This window comes from Cornus florida, unplaced genomic scaffold (assembly GCF_030987335.1).
Source record: "Cornus florida cultivar Cherokee Brave unplaced genomic scaffold, ASM3098733v1 CherokeeBrave_3.0.0_Hap2_Chr10, whole genome shotgun sequence".
Lineage (NCBI taxonomy): Eukaryota > Viridiplantae > Streptophyta > Magnoliopsida > Cornales > Cornaceae > Cornus > Cornus florida.
The window spans coordinates 163,070-180,298 of record NW_026775580.1 but is presented as its reverse complement, the minus strand read 5'-3'; the positions used below and the strand labels follow the sequence as shown (position 1 = coordinate 180,298).

Below are 17,229 nucleotides of genomic sequence, written 5' to 3'. Positions count from 1 at the left end.
AGATTCAAAGATTTCAAAAGCATGTGAATTTTCGCTCTTTTCTTTTTCTCTTTGAAACCTCTCTAGTTTTTTTCTTTTGTGTTTCTATGACGGCTTTCACTCTAATGAGTAGCCAGCTATTTTCCCTTATTCCCATTTTTTCGAGACAAGGAAGCTTTCGGTCTGATCTCACTAGGTAGCCTTTTTCATAAGAAACTTTTTGCAGCCATCTCATTGGAGATTTTTCGTTTCTTTTCAACTGCAAAACCTCTCATTTGTTTCTTTGTGTTTCTATGACGGCTTTCACTCTAATGAGTAGCCAGCTATTTTCCCTTATTCCCATTTTTTTAGAGTCAAGGAAGCTTTCGGTCTGATCTCACTAGGTAGCCTTTTTCATAAGAAACTTTTTGCAGCCATCTCGTTGGAGATTTTTCGATTCTTTTCAACTGCAAAAACACGCTTTTTTTTTTTCTTTTTGCTTTGCACCTCACTTTTTTTTTTCAAATGCCATCATCTTATATTACCTTAAGATGTTACTCATTATTTGAGTCTAAGTTCGCAACTTTGAAGAAAGATCATATAAATGTGAGTTAGTGTGTGTGTGAATAATTTCACAAGTTTCTTACTATAAAGAAACAAATAAACCGAAACTTTTACTAGAAATTATTCAAACTTCTATGTTTAATCAGAATCAATTTCAAAATTGTGTTTCCAAACTTTTATCTTTTCAATTGACTCTTGATTGAACAATTCAACGTTTATGGCATTGATTTCTAGACACATATACATAAATAAATTAAACAAATATACATGATAAGTATGCATAAATTATCAGACTAGGGAACAAGTATTTTCACTCCCCTTGAGGCTTCTCCTCCTCCTCCTTTCCCATGAAATCAAACAACCCACGATCCACGACCACATCACCCCTAATGGTACAGTATTCATTCTCAAGCCCCATCTCTTATATTTGCACTCTCATATCACAAAACCCAAAAACAAAAATTGTTCCCAATCAACAAAATGCTAAGCTACCTTTAATTCATTTTCACAATCTTTCCTGCCATGTTCAAGCGAACCACAGCACTGTCAGAACTAAAATTGATTAGAACGAAGAAAATACTACCTATATTCGCTAAGCAAAAAAATATGAGCAAGTATAGAAAGGAAAACCACTTGAATTAATATTATCTACCACCCAAAAAGAAAGTTCCATATCACATTGAAGCACCCAACCATGTTCTGCTTTCCTAAAACTCGAAGCAACAACCTAAGAGGAATACAAAACAAAAGAAATTACACACCAATTTTAGCTGAGGGCAGAAAAACTGAAATTAAGAAAGAAAGAGAATCAGAGATAGAGGGTACACCCTCACACATTTTAAGCCTTTAAGTTTTTGAGTGTAAGAGAGACAGAAAGAGAAAGAAATTACCTGATAGGATTATGACGAGATTGTCGCACAGTGGGTAGAGTTTCACCACAGCACAACGCATAATATTATATGCCTTCAGTGCCTCATTTTTTACTCTTTTTTTTCACATCTAACCCAATCTCCCTCTTTTTTTTTCCCTTTTCAATCCTTTTTTTTTTTTTTCACATGTAACTCACTCTCCCTCTTTTATCACAACTTCTCCCTCTCTTTTTTTTTTTTCCTTTTCATACAGTCTATTTTCTTTCTTCTCACATTTTTTTTCCCTACTTCTATCTTTTTTTCTCATACAAATCTGACATCCTCTTTTCTTTTCTTTTTTCTTTCTTTTTTTTTTTTTTTTTTTTTTTTTGTACATCTCATCTCACTTCTTTTTCAAGCATCTCTCACTCTCCATCTAAAAGATAGCCTGAAACACAAAGGAAATTCAATTAAACAATTATACAAGCACATAAAATTACTACGAATATTACCACCCTTTAGTTTAACCAAAAATAAATACATGCCAAAAAATAATTCCAACCTAAAATGGACATAGAATTGTCATAATATCGGACAAGCATTAATATAATGCACAAAAAGTACAATGAAATAGAATAAATGAACAGATAGTAACCGTTTTGTCAAGATGTACAGCAGCAAGCCAAGACTCTAAAGTAGTCAAAGAAGATTCTGTCAAATTCTTTTTTATTGTCACCCAGGCATTTCAAAACGTCTGATAGAATGCCCTGCAGCAAACCACTTAACATATTAATGTCAGATATATAAGAAAAACAGAGTAAAAAGAGGTAAATGCAGGTTGAAAGCCAACAAACCTTGCTTGACTTATCAATTGATCACCATTGCAGATGCGGCAGCACCTACAGCAGCCATACTTGCCATAACTAATTTTTTATTGATGTTGAATAGGCGTCTTCTAAGAGATCTGAATAAATCCACTGCCAATCAACAGAAAAACAACAGATAGACAACATTACAAACAAAATAAGAAGTACAATAAGGATGATGCTTGTTTGGTCATAGTTAAAACTTAAAATGTATAGCTAGTTCTAATCATGCAAAATAATTGTATACCAGTTCCGGTTGGCTGAATGCGCTTACTGGCCTCTTCCAAGATTTTGTTAACAGCTTCAATAGATTCCAAATGAATCTGATATACAAGGAAAGAAGAAGTTCAAGGTGGTCAGTTAACAAGAATTAAAACTGTACCCACACAAACACACAATACTATATTTCAAGCGAAGCTCATGTATGCTAATGGCCAGACCTTCCAATCATGACTTCTATGCCTTTTAAAAGGGCAGGTGTGATCTTCCCACTGATATCCTCATGTGGCAGGATATCAAGGCACCACTAAATGAAGAGGATGTGAAATCCGATGTCTTAACAGTTTTCTTGGGAGCTGCAGATAAACCATACAAAATACAAACACCACACAAAAAACAGACAACTTATAAGAAACAATCAGAAATGGAATGGTAAATGCAAATGCAATTCTACCTCAAATGGATTTTTTTATATATTCTGCATCACGAGGAGGTTTGACATCTGATAGAAACCCTTTGATGTCTGCAAAAGGAGTATATCTTACTACCCATAAATCACAGCTCAAAAGCATCCAAAACTTTGATGCAGAAATTACTGGACCAACAAGCTTAATAAAAATATATATATATAATATAATAGTGGAACTTAAAAGGTTTTTCTTTTTTTTTTTTTTTTTTTTTTGATCAGTAACTTAAAAGGTATTTATTTAATGAACTGATGATAAACCACAAATCTGAGACATAAGAAACCAAATGACTTGAATAGAATATAAGGCCTACCTCAAATAACATGTTGAAGAGTAACTTATCCAAATCTTCCACGCCAGGGGCTTCTAAGCAAAGATCACAAACTAGAGGGATTAGGAGTGAGAGTGGCAGAATGGGACTTGGCAATATTGAAGACATAACAAAATTTATAAAGCCGTGAGCATGTGGAAAATAATAACAAATTAGGGCCTCACCTTACGGAAGAATAATGACCCACCTCAATAGGACCCCATATGTCAATTCCATCATCTATGGGCTTATCAAATCTAACACTGATTTTCAATGAGGATTTCCTTCAAAAGATAATAAGACCTTCCCTCCAATCTCAAAAGTTGGTCCCCTAAAAATTGACATAGATATGCAGACAGAAACTGAGACACTTACCATAGCAAAATTTAAATTGTCACAAGAGAGAGAGGTACAATAGATACACATACAACATTCCACACAAGTAATGCTTGCCACATACATGTAGACAAAAAAAAAAAAATTACATAGCCAATCGTTATGAAAACGCCAATACAAAGAATAGAAAAAAATAGACATGTTTTACAGGCCACAGGCTCATACCAAGTAAAAAAAAAAAATTCCTAAATGTGTTGGTTTCATTAAAATTCAAATAATAAGTACAAGAGAAAAAGGAGGTACAACCTCCTTCAAACAAAAGAAAGGAAGATAGAAAATGCGCTGACAAAGAATGCAACACATCCCAAAAAATATCCAGCACAACAGAACATACCAAGTAAACATTTCCCACGGTAGAAGATTATTCCATATATATGATTTCACCTTAATGAAATTACATTGACATTTAGAAGTGTTAACCTTAGTCAGTGACTGATGAATGAACACAGAGATTAGCCAATGAATCTATGAATCAAATTTGAAAGCTCCAAGAGCAAAGGCAACAGAAAGTTTCGAAACTAATACAGACCACGTGATTTAACTTATTAGATGAAAAACAAAGGAAAGAAACTTAAAGCATACCCTAAAAGGAAATGCAAAAACAATACCACTAAATAAATAACCAGCATATAGGGATGAAGCGCTGAGAGATTAAAATACAAGTCATCCCCAAATTAAAAGAAATGATAACATAAAAGGTAGTCTTGACAGCACAATACTATAAAATTATACTTTGAAGTAGACAATGTTGAATATAAGCTGCCAGAAGCAGAAGCAGTGAATCTCACTTTGTCACCCACCAATTACAAAGTTTATCTTTTTCGAGAAAGGAGTTCCATAGTTTATTTAGAAAGAAAAACATAATTTTGAGCTCATGTAGAAGAAAGAAAAAAAAAAAAACAATTTAACGTTGAAGGGCACCAGAAATTGAACCATGAAAACCATGCTCACATGTAACCAGAAAGGGCATACCTGATTTGAAGGAACTCTTAAACATGTCCAAGGCAGACATAATAGTCTAGGCCAAAAGAAGAAGGAACATTTGAAGAGCTAAGTGTATCTGCTTCAGAAACTGTAGGAGAAGTGGTCTTAGTTAAGTCGGTGGCCCCAAAACCTTGCTTGGTTTTATTGCAGGGTTTTTCTGTATTAAATCCCCCGTTCGGTAGTTCTGCTTCATTTTGTGCTCCAGCATTGATGTATTCGAGTCCTTCACCAAAAAGAACATGGGGCCCAATTCATCCAACCACTAGGGCTCTACAAATGTTCCACAATGCTTGTATTCCTTTATCGTCAAGATCAACCCATGACCAACCACATAATCTGGGGTGTCACCAAAACCATACAGAGCACTGCTTGGGTGCAAGTGGCAAGGCATCCCATTCCGCAAATTAACAAACACCCCCAACACCTTTAAGCCTTGCTGAATTGTGAAATTATTCAGAACAGATAAACTTCCTCACAATATCCCAAACAAGTCCACAGGATTTGAGTGGGATTTCAGTGTTTTCAGAATATTGAGTAACTAGGATCTCACCCTTCTTGTTTTCCGAAACCCTTTTACATGTAAAAAGTGATTATTGCACCAATCACCCCGGTATTGATTAGGTTCCATTGCTGGTAAACATTTAGTACTGTGAGGTGGTCAGATTCTGAAACAAAGAATTTTTCCCATGCAACATCACTATCGTCCGCCATGTCCATAGGTCTAAAGAACATTGATGCACTGAAAGCATTGATACAATTGTCAGAAACTCATCTATGCATCATAGTTGTTCTCCTGTCAAGAGCACCTAAGTAAGTGGCGGATCCATCCCTACAAATATCAGGTAGGCTTCCCATACATAATATTATCCTCACCCCTGGAAGCGAACAACACGGGTTCCTGACTGACGAGACCAATTCTCTCCCAAATCCATTTAAGCTGGAACACTTTTAGATTAATTCCATCAGTAAGTACACCAGATTGTGGATCATAAAATCTATAGATCAGACAGATCACTGTTGACTTCACGCTTCCACTATGTCCAATCAAAGCTGCAGTTGTGCCACTAGGGATGGAAAGAGAGAGTGCACTGAATATTTGCTCATCTGGTATGGCTAGATAACTAAAATGGACATATCTTCGCTCTGCCTCCAGACTTATGTCATCCAATATTTTTCCCTTCATGTCATATGCATCTATCTCTGGCTTCCTATATATAGTCTCAACCATCTGGAATGTAGCAGCTTGACCAGCACCAAATAAACTCATGAAGTGAGATCCTGCCCTGAAGACCTGAAATATCACATTGCAGGAAAAGGTTGTAATTTGTAAATATATGAATTGCTTCCAATCTGACAAACTCAAGCATAAGGTGAAAACATTCTCCTTCATGTGGTACTAAAACACTATAAATTCATTAGAAGCTACAAAAAAAGGTAAAAAAACAAAAACTATAACTTCATTTTAGCTCTTTTTTTTCTTTTACATCTCATAGGAATTTTAATTTTCACATCATACAATTCGCTCATAACCTAAGTCACATAGAGCGGCTGTGGGAGCGTGAGAGCGTCACCCATTTAGAAGAATTATGTGACTTAGCTCATAAAATTTTTTTCCCTCCCTTTTCGAGCTATTCAGAGTAACGTGAAACATCGACAAATTCAAAAAGATAAATATTCAAGCATATACAAGTAGTAAGAAAAACTGAACTGGATACAAAAATATGCATCCCAATGTGGCTAATCATAAAATATTAAAAAAAAAATAAGCAAAAGAAAATAGTTTCATTATTTCATATGATTTACATTCGAAAACAGAACTTCCATAACATATAGAAGCGCCCAGCCAACCCAGTCTCTGCCTTGTGAGAAAAGGAACAGACAATCTAAAGAAAAATACAAAGCAGATACAACCAAAATAGAAATAAAAAGTAAAACCAACTATACATTCATTTGAGATAAGGGCATTAAAATTCCAATTGGAATGGAAGTTGTAAAAGAAATGAGAAACCAAACCAGCTAATCCAGTAACGTAATCACACCATTAATTATTGCAGATAGGGCTACTGCTATCAGAACCAGAACCTCTGGTTTGTTGAGATAGGCAAGGCGGCAGGGGACCTTCTTGACACTTTCCTGACAGTTTTTATAGGTGTTTCAGGAACACTTGTTCCTGCTGGTGCTAGTGGACCAAATGGGACAGAGAACGAACAGTTGTTGTTTGCTGATCCAGATGATCCCCAAACTTGTGGAACACAGAAAAGACATTCGCTGACTTGACTGTCAACCAGATTCCGTATTAATTTCTGACTTTGTCTTGCAATTTCACCTTGTAGTTGTGAATCTTTGTTCACTTCTAGCAATCGTATTAGCTGAGAGTGATCCTTGATTAGTTCCAAATGTGAGCCTGTTCAATTAACAAATATGACACTAATTGACATACATGTCCCCCTGATCTATGAGAACTATGTTGAAAAACAATAAAAAAAGAAGTTGAGATTTAGGAACAAAATGAAGAAATTTTTTAAAAATTGTAATTACCAGGAAAATTTCATTAGAACGTATTTACAATTTTTTTTTTCTTTAAAAGAAATTACCTTTAGGAAAGCAATGTATACTATAGTAGAAAGAAGCACATTTTCCATTGTAACTAATAGGAACTTGGATTTAATTGGGAATTTTCTCAAAACATGGAAATATCTATGAAGAAGAAAACTACAAGCCAATTAAAAATCATATCACCAGTTAAGGAATGAGAAATAACCTTTAGATTTTCTGTATATTGATATAATTACATGTCAATTAGCAAAGCACAATCTAAGAAACCTTTTTCAACCACCTTGATGAATCACGGCAATCATATCAGCATTCCTCACTGTGCTCAAACAATGGGCAACAATAACTGTTGTTTTGTTGACCATAATCCTATACAATGTTTCTTGCACAACCCTCTCGGATTCACCATCAAGTACACTTGGTGCTTCATCTAGAAGTAGAATTCGCGGGCTTTCATAATTGTTGGCAATGACAACTCGTTGCTCCTGTCAAACAGACAGTTGAATTCTGTGCTCACCCACCATTGTGAATAGTCCCTGAATTAAAATTTAAAATTCAAAGGCAAATTAAATAATCGCATTTTCATGGAAGTGAAGAGGAATACAGAAAGCGTAACAAAATGGAGGTAGCTTATCAACGAATTTGGCAGCATTTGCAAGCTCAGCTGCAGCTCTAACCCCCTCAATTATTGCCCCGTCCTTCCATACACAATATTATCCTCAATCCTGGATGCGAACAATGCTAGTTCTTGGCTGAGAAACCAATTTTCTCCAAACTCCATTTAAGCTGGAACACTTTTAGATTAATTCAATCAATAAGTACTTCACCAGTTTGTGGATCATAAAATCTATAAATAAGACGGATCACTGTTGACTTCACGCTTCCACGACGTCCAACCAAAGCTGCAGTTGTGCCACTAGGGATGGAAAGAAAGAATGAACTGAATATTTGCTCATCTGGTATGGCTGGATAACTAAAATGGACATATCTTCACTCTGCGTCCACACTAATGTCATCCAATATTTTTCCCTTCATGTCATATGCATCTATCTCTGGCTTACTATATATAGTCTCAAACATTTGGAATGCAACAGCTTGACCGGCACCAAATGTACTCATGAAGTGAGATGCCAGCCCTGAAGACCTGAAATTTCCACATTGCAACAAAAGGTTGTAAATATCTGATTTGCTTCCAATATGATAAACACAAGCATAAGGTGAAAGTGTTCTCCTTCACGTGGCACTAAAACACTAAAACTTCATTCGAAGCTACACAAAACCTAAAAAAACAAAAACTATAACTTCATTTTAGCTCTTCTTTTTTTTCTTTTACATTTCATCCGAATTTTAATTTTTCAAATCTTACAATTCTCTCATATCTTTTTTCTCCTACCCTTTTCGAGCTCTTCCGAGTAACATGAAACATAGACAAATTGAAAAATATAAATATTCAAGCATACAACAGTAGTAAGAAAAACTGAACTGAATTCACAAATATGCATCCCAATGTGGCTAATCATAAAGATTTTAAAAAAAAAAGAAAAAAAAAAAAAAGTTTCATATGATTTACCTTCAAAAACAAAACTTCTATAACATATAGAAGCGCCCAGCCAACCCAATCTCTGCCTTGTGAGAAATGGAAGCGACAATCTAAAGAAAAATACAAAGCAGATGCAACCAAATAGAAATAAAAAGTAAAGCCAATTAGACATTCATTTGAGATAAGGGCATTAAAAATCCTGTAAAAGAAATGAGAAATAATACCAGCTAATCCAGTAACATTATCACACCATTAATAATTGCAGAAACGGCTCATGCTATCAGAACCAGAACCTCTGGTTTGTTGAGAAAGGCAAGGCGGCAGGAACTTGTCGACACTTTTTTGACAGTTTTTATAGGTGCCACTGGATTCTGTTAATCCAGTGTCAGGAACACGCGCTCCTGGTGGTGGTAGTGGACCAAATGGGACAGAGAGTGAGCGGTGGTTGTTGTTTACTGATCCAGATGATCCCCAAACTTGTGGAACGCAGGAAAGACTTTCGTTGACTTGACTGTCAACCAGATTCCGTATTAATTTGTGACTTTTTCTTGCTCAACTGCACCTTGTAGTTGTGAATCTTTGTTCACTTCTAGCAATCGTATGAGCTGAGAGTGATTCTTACACAGTTCCAAATGTGAGCCTGTTCAATTAACAAATATGACACCAACTGACATACATTTCTCTCTGATCTATGAGAACTAAGTTGAAAAACAGTAAAACAAGAAGTTGCGATTTAGGAACAAAATGAGGAAATTTTAAAAAATTTGTAATTACCTAGAAAATTCATTGGAATGTATTTACAATTTTTTTAATAAAATTACTTGTGGGAAAGCAATGTATATTATAGTAGAAAGAAGCACACCTTCCATTGTAACTAAAAAGAACTGGGATTTTATTGGGAATTTTCTCAAAACATAGAAATATCACACAGTATGAATAAGAAAACTACAAGCCAGTTAAAAATCATATCACTAGTTATGACATGAGTAGTAACTTTTAGATTTTCTGCATATGTTACATAATAATTAGCAAAGCACAATCTAAGATATCTTTTTCTACCAATTTTCCTTGATGAATCATGGCAATCATACGGGAATTCCTCACCGTGCTCAAACGATGGGCAACAATAACTGTTGTTCTGTTGACCATAATCCTATTAATGAGCAAGCATAAATTCATATTTAATTGGTCTGTTGATGTGTTATTAAAATGATAGAGGTCAAACATTTTAAAACAAAAAAGAAGGTTGCCTGTAGCATTTTAATAAATGTACAGTAATATAGATTGGTCAGACAAACCAAACCAAAACCATCAAGCTCTAAAAAGCCCAAAACGGTAGGGGAATGATGAGTAAAATTTATGAGAAAATTGGAATAGCATGCCATCTGCACCTTATATTCTGGAAAGAGACAGAAGTGAACAGAACATGTTCTTCCTTGGGAAAATGCCATTAGTAATCAACGATGCTGTACAAAAGCCACTAAGGTGGATTCTACAATAATTATTACTATCTTACAATGTATTCTGCATTCAGGTTTTAATTGAGGATATGCATACTCGTAAAAGGGATTACTATTGCCCCAAGCAATCCGCCCTAGATATGCATATTCATGTGAAGGCAAATAAGTTTGAGAGAAAAAAAATCTTAAAAGCTTACCAAGGGGTTAAGGAGCCGAGCTCAAGGTTCAAGACAAAATTTGCTAAACAAGAATTTCACATATCCCAGCAAAATGTTGTGCGGCTGATGAACAAATCTCTGATTATGCCGTGCCTGATCTTGAACCATTTCCTCCACTTGCAAATAGAAAACCAACACCATTTTGGTCTCTCAAAAGATCTGGATTTCTGCTATTGCCTAACATTCTTGTGTGCTGTTTTCTTGCTCCAATCTCAAGGCAGTCTCCAAGTTCCTTCTTAACCACATCACATGGCTGATAAGGTGATGGGGTCTAAGCACAATCATATGGCTTTCACGCAGAGCATCTCTGGCTTTGGCACCTTTTCCTGGAGTGGCCTGCTGTGCATTCTTTTCTGGAGGTATATTCCCTTGGTCTCTCTTAGTTTCATCACGCAAAGCTGGCCCCCTATCAGATAGCTCGAGATATGAAGCAGCAGCGGATTCCTGGTTAAATCTGTAAAAAGAGTTTGCACCTGAGCTGAATGTCACGGGCCTAGAGATTTGGCGCAGCGGCACGGCCCGTGCGGCACCAAGGCGTTGCTTCAGCTCGCGCAAGCGCCCTGGTCAGCCACCACGACCTGCCCTCCCAAGGATACATGCTGACTGGTTTCGGCCTGCCATGGCCTCGTCAGGGGAACGGCTCCAGCTCCCGACCAGTTTGTGCAGGGATGGCCAACTCCCTTCTTCATAGTCAAGTCCAAGACTAGCGACAAGCACCTCGAACTGAACCGAGTCGACCTGCCTGAACTCTGAAGAGGTACCATCCTGTGGTCCTGCACGCCCCTTCCCTGGAACCATTCCCAGTCAATGAATGTTCTTAGCCAACCAGCATGCGTATCTTCTATGCTCATGGCGTCGTTAGGAATCGGATCGTGACATTCTCCCCCACCCAAATCCTGCGACGCCCTCGTCGCAGTGCGGCGCTGACTCCGCTGCGTCCAACATTCCAAAGTCTCTCTCCTCCAGGTGGTATGCTCGCCTACCCACCATCGCTTCCTTGTACAACCCCTGGCTGCACTTGCCCAATGATAGGGTTTCGGGCTAAAGGGACGCCCACTTCTTCGGGACGCAACCCCACGTTATGCCGCCTCCGCGACACCCCGAGCAAACAAGCGCCCTCCGGCTGACTTGATACCCGCCCTTCACAACGGTTTGCACGCCTCTTGAACTTGCAAGAACTTTGGTGCGCGCGGCCCTCCGGCCATCCGATGCGCGCGGCCCTCCGGCTTAAAGGACGCATCTTCATGGGGAGATGGAGGCTCTCCTCCAACAGCATTGATTGCCCACCGACGCTCTAGTGCACCGTCTTCATTCTCAAGACCCTCGGATCGACAAGGGGGCACACCTTTGTGCTTTTCCCCAAGTCCTGCTCTGATACCATTTGTCACGGGCCTAGAGATTTGGCGCAGCGGCACGGCCCGTGCGGCACCAAGGCGTTGCTTCAGCTCGCGCAAGCGCCCTGGTCAGCCACCACGACCTGCACTCCCAAGGATACATGCTGACTGGTTTCGGCCTGCCATGGCCTCGTCAGAGGAACGGCTCCAGCTCCCGACCAGTTTGTGCAGGGATGGCCAACTCCCTTCTTCATAGTCAAGTCCAAGACTAGCGACAAGCACCTCGAACTGAACCGAGTCGACCTGCCTGAACTCTGAAGAGGTACCATCCTGTGGTCCTGCACGCCCCTTCCCTGGAACCATTCCCAGTCAATGAATGTTCTTAGCCAACCAGCATGCGTATCTTCTATGCTCATGGCGTCGTTAGGAATCGGATCGTGACATGAAGCTCCCCTTTTAAGTCAATATCATAGCACTCCAGAGACTATAGGCTTGTAACTGAATCAAGATGGTGCCAAACTAGCTGCTTGCAGTGTTTCGCAATTTCCTCTATATAGAACAGTTAAGAGTGTCATAAAGCAGCATGGAAACCCACATACCCATCAATATCTCCATTATTTCTTCCATCTGCAGGAAAAATATATATATTTAATATTTATTGAAAGCAAATATTTTAACTAGTTTTGAGTAAAAAGGTGCAATTTGCTGAATACAACCAAAAAACAAAAGAAAGAAAACATTAAAAAAGATAAATTTTATAGGGGATGTTTTTTCTTCTTTGTATTGCTTTGCTCATGTCTCGATTCTCCATAACAAATATATATTATTACTATAAATCTATCTTAGGATCTTGAGACATGGAGACCATAAGAAAGAAAAGCACCAGTTAAAGTTTTTGCTTCACTACAACATGCAACACCGTGACAATATAAGACTTACTACAACTCAAAAAGCTTTTATAGAAAATATTGTTAAACTGGCAGTAACTGATACTCATGAAGGAGCAATTGTCATTAAAAATATAAGTGACTAAGAATTACTTAATTTAGTTGAAAATTGATGAACGTTATTCTGTTAGCAAAAAAATTTATGACAAGGGAACTAACAGTAAAAAACATTTTCTGTTAGTAATATTATTTCTATATCCAGCGAATACCATGATAAAGGAAAATCTTATGTAGTCTAATGTTATTATTTAAGACTTTCTAATCCAAGGGGAAGCATACTGTCAATTAAGAGTAAAAGCATACAAGGAATACTTACAGTCTGAGCCGCAGTGGTGATTTCTCTCAACAGCTAGATCAAAGAGGTTCCCCGACATAAAATCTAGCCGATCACATAAAGTGTCAAGAAGGGGAGCAAGCCATGGCCGTGCAACAGCATCTGCAATCTCTGCAGCTGCTTCAGAAACTCCTCTCCCTCCACCTCGACCAGCATGGGCAAGTAACATATTTGCCATCTGTCACAATTTATCAAAATAAAAAAATGCCCTGATCTCCAGTTTCTTGCATTCAAATCGGATTCCACTTGATTGTATTCAATTGGCAGAACCAAATCAAAATAAGGCGGATAAACGGAACTTCATGATTGCTTTTACAAAAAATCTTTATACTAGAGGACATCCCATAGAGTATGTGGCGCAGCGAAAATAAAAGCATCACACTTTCAAAAAGCACCTTCCTCATAGAGTCGAAGGTGGCATTGGGAGGTTTGATATTTGTTGTAACACCAGGCCAGCTTCCAATCCCACTCTCCGACTGCTCCTCTTCTGTTGTCTTCCCCATTGTTCAGGGGAAGGATCTGCTGCTCTGTCAATCAATGTTCCCTTCAGTAATCAGAAAAAGTAATAGCCCAAAAAAAAAAAAAAAAAAATTATCCAGTGCACCCTAATAATGTACGATGCTGTGAAGGATAGACTGGTCTCACCTCTTCATTAATCAGAAAAAGCAAAGACAAAACATTTGGCATTATTTGCAAAGTGGCTATCGCTAGACTCGAATATGTGTTCTTAGACTTGCTTTCTAGAGCAACCATGTGTTTTATTGATTTACACTCTCAAAATGACATGTTTTACAAGAGAGTTTGGAATTCAACAACTCAATATTACCTATCCCCTTAAACAGCAAAGTTAGGTATATTTATGAGGCTCATAATTAAATTAGTAAATTGTCTACTATTACCCACCACATGGTTGCAGATGGAAGCAGCATGCAGCATTGCAGATCTTCAAAGATATGCAACATCAGAATTGGCCACTATTTTAAAGTCCATTCTGGCTAGTTCAACAGTGACTTTGTTGCAATGTTGTTCAAGCAAACCAGAGTTGCTGTTGCAGCTTCTTTATATCGCTTCTGAAGCTCAAACTCCAAATAATCTCTGAGACAGCCAAAACCAAGGTGAGACCTGAACATTTCTTCATCAAATCCCACCTTCACACCCTTACGTAGGTGACGTAATATTTCAGTGTCCACTTGAGATATTGGCCTGCAGAATTCATCATTTGAAATTGTGCTCCTGTCCTTTGGTCACTAAACTCCTGCACCATACAGAAATATTCAAATTCAATATGTTCACTAGGACCAATTTCATTGTGCCAGACGATGGAAACAAAAATTCTTTCATTATGCCATTAACTACAAAAATTTATTCCAGTTGTTCAGAAAACATACCAAAGCAACCCAGAACAATTTATTTCCGTATTGTTGGAGTAGCAACGACATCTTTATTAGTATATATGTGATATCCTAAGATTTTATTAGGCCTTTTAATTGTGTTTAGTGACTCTTAATCGTGCTTAGTGATTCTTAATCGAACTTAGTAACTCTTAATCAAGCTTATTGACTCTTAATCGTGTTTAGGTAGTTAATTGATTTTATTGGGGCATTAGTGTGATTAACTTTTTAGTGATGGACAGTTTTGGCATCCAAGTGGCAGCTTCCTAGGACCTCATCACACCTGTTTATACAACCCATAGGACACATTTTGTTCCCAGAGGTTACACCTGTTGCTGCCTTCTCTTCTATTACATGCACACTTGAACCAAGACAAAGAAAAGAAAACAGTAGAGAGGGAGCAAGAGAGCTCCAGCAGTGAGGGTTTAGTAAGAGAAAGAAGAAGGAAAGGAAGGAGAGGAATAGGGGCTGAATTGTAGAATTCATCACCATCTCATCTCCATCTTCATGTTGACATTCATGGGTAGAGTTCTCTATAGCTTGAGTTGCGTGGAGTGGTTTTATTCCTAAATTCCTTGGTTAAGCCATGACACAATCTGTTTTTAATTGTTACATATGTTTTGGCCAAACTGATATTGATCTATATTGAAATCATCTTGATCCTCCGCTTTGTTCTTGAGCTTTTTGTCTGAGTGTTTTTCAACATCTATCTTCTATATTTATATATGCTTTTACATATTCTCTGTAAAGCTTATTCTCATGTATGTTAAACCTCTAGGAAACTCTTGATATGGTTTTTCCTACTGGGCTGATAGCTCACCCTAACATTTTTAGGTACCAAGGAGCAAGTGGAGGGATTCGGGAATTGAAAATTAATTGTCAAGTCAGTTTGGAACAAGTGCAGGCTTTCCTCTGATGGTGTTGTGTGGCATAAGAACGTGTGAAGGTATTGCAGGCCTAGAGCCTCTATGACTACTGTTCTTGTTCTTCAGTCTGCAATTCCTAATTATGGGAATCTGCAGAAAAGTGGGCTATGTCTCACATCTATTTGACACCTTTGTTATGGGAATTTGGATGCAGTGCTATGGGAGTGTATTCAGCTACTGGGGGTTCAATTGCAGGATTTGATTCCATCTTCCCATGAATTGTGTCTACAGTTATTTATGTTCTTCTTTGTGATGTTCTTGCCTAGCCTTTTATTTGATTTGGTGCTGTATTGGAAATGGGTATAGGCATTTATTTTTCATTGAAAACTTGGTAAAGAAATCAGATGCAGAAGCAGATGCAGTATATAGCCTACACATAAGTGATATCTAATTACAGCCTAAAGAGGGGAAGAAACCCTTACATTTCTAGGGCCGCCTGTTCTTCATCCGGTGCTCACCACCTACCGCCGGCCACAAACCCAGAGCTCCGTTTGATTGATCGATCTGCCTGACTTCTCCATCATCTGCGGCAGCGGTGGTATTGGGTCTCACCGTGTTAGAGAGAGAATGAGAAAAAGAAAGAGAGGAGAGAGAATAGATGAGAGAGAAAGAGACGGAAGTGGTTTGTGGATACAGGTCTTGGTTGGTCTGGTGATGAAGGGAAAGAATTGGTAGAAATAAAGAAGAGAAGAAGAGAGAACTTGAAATTTGAAATTTCTGCCGTTAGCAGCAGAACTTGGAATTTGAAATTTCTGCCGTTAGCAGCAAAACCCATACATACAAGTTAGCAGTTGCAGAGAGAGAGAGAGAGATGGGCAAGCTTGAGAGTTGAGAGACAGCGGCTGAAGCATGCGAACGGCGAACCCGAACTGGAACAGCGGGCGAGGGAAACTGAAAGATATGGGTTTTGATTTTTTGAACAATCTGAAATGATATGCCGATATGGGATTTGATATAGGTAATTGGTTTTGAACTTTTGATTCTTGCAGACAGATAGATAAACTGAAATATATGGGTTTTGAACTTCTGATTCTTGTAGATTTTGTAGTTTGCAGTTGCAGAGAGAGAGAGAGAGGGCAAGTTCAGAGTTTAGAACGAGAACAGAGATAGATGGAGCCGATTGGGGAGGGCTGAAATTATTTGCCCTAGATTTTTTTTTTTTTTTTTTCTGGTGGCCCATCATCCATGGGCCTATAAATTTTGAGGCCCCATAAATAATTGTTTCTGCATTCTTCTATTTTGTGAGAAGTTTATATATAATTTATCACTGAAATAATTATTTCTGCATTCTATTTGTGAGAAGTATAATTGTTCTTACATTCTATTTGTGAGAAGTTTATATAATTTATCACTGAAATATTTGTTTCATATTTTTTATGCATTTGTCATATAAATATTATGCAGTTCTCTAGTCCATCATTTTTGTTCATCTTTTATCAGTAACTTTTAATTTAACTCATTTGTATTAAAATAGTAACATTTCTTTTGCCTATCTAGCATACAATTTTTTTTACCTATCTAGCATATAAGTTATAGGTATAACATGAATTCAAAAGAACACTAATATTTTTATCAAATTATTATTTATTTTTATATTACATTGTTAAATCTAAAAATTTATCTTTTAAAAGATAAAAGATAAAAGGGTATAATAGTAAATTTATTTAAATAGTTTCATTTTTTTCAGAACATAATTATTATCAAAATAGAGTTTTAAGTTTAAAAAACTTGTTATGTGTGAGCTGTGAGTGCTGTAACTGATATACATCTGTTTAATTGTTATGTTCATATGAGCAATCATATATTACATGACTCAGAGAATCATGAACAAGGTTGTGTTGCTATGAAATTACCCTTAAGTCCATATAACAAAGCCTGCTGCAGAAAACTGAAGTATAAGCTGTTTTTGAACTA

General features: G+C 37.4%; 1 protein-coding gene and 2 pseudogenes across 3 annotated transcripts; all 3 read right to left on the bottom strand.

The window, feature by feature from the left end:
* Window positions 1–253: 253 nt before the first annotated feature.
* LOC132278893 (ABC transporter B family member 11-like) lies at window positions 254–10,495 on the bottom strand (annotated as a pseudogene).
* Window positions 10,359–10,935, bottom strand: LOC132278897 (dynamin-related protein 5A-like; annotated as a pseudogene).
* Window positions 10,936–12,166: 1,231 nt separating this feature from the next.
* On the bottom strand, window positions 12,167–16,591 carry LOC132278895 (dynamin-related protein 5A-like). Of its 3 annotated transcripts, none has more exons than XM_059780797.1 (5): window positions 15,738–16,587; window positions 13,902–14,253; window positions 13,394–13,520; window positions 12,981–13,176; window positions 12,167–12,344 (listed from the first exon to the last, which is right to left on the bottom strand). In XM_059780797.1, exons 3-5 carry the CDS (start codon window positions 13,499–13,501, stop codon window positions 12,289–12,291), a joined length of 360 nt encoding a protein of 119 aa, XP_059636780.1. In that variant the 5' UTR covers window positions 13,502–13,520; window positions 13,902–14,253; window positions 15,738–16,587; the 3' UTR covers window positions 12,167–12,288. The 3 variants fall into 3 exon arrangements, 2 of the variants coding, with proteins under 2 accessions (XP_059636780.1, XP_059636779.1); XM_059780796.1 differs by having other exon boundaries at window positions 13,394–13,525; window positions 15,738–16,586; XR_009471160.1 differs by having other exon boundaries at window positions 12,981–13,525; window positions 15,738–16,591.
* Between the last annotated feature and the right edge of the window lie 638 nt (window positions 16,592–17,229).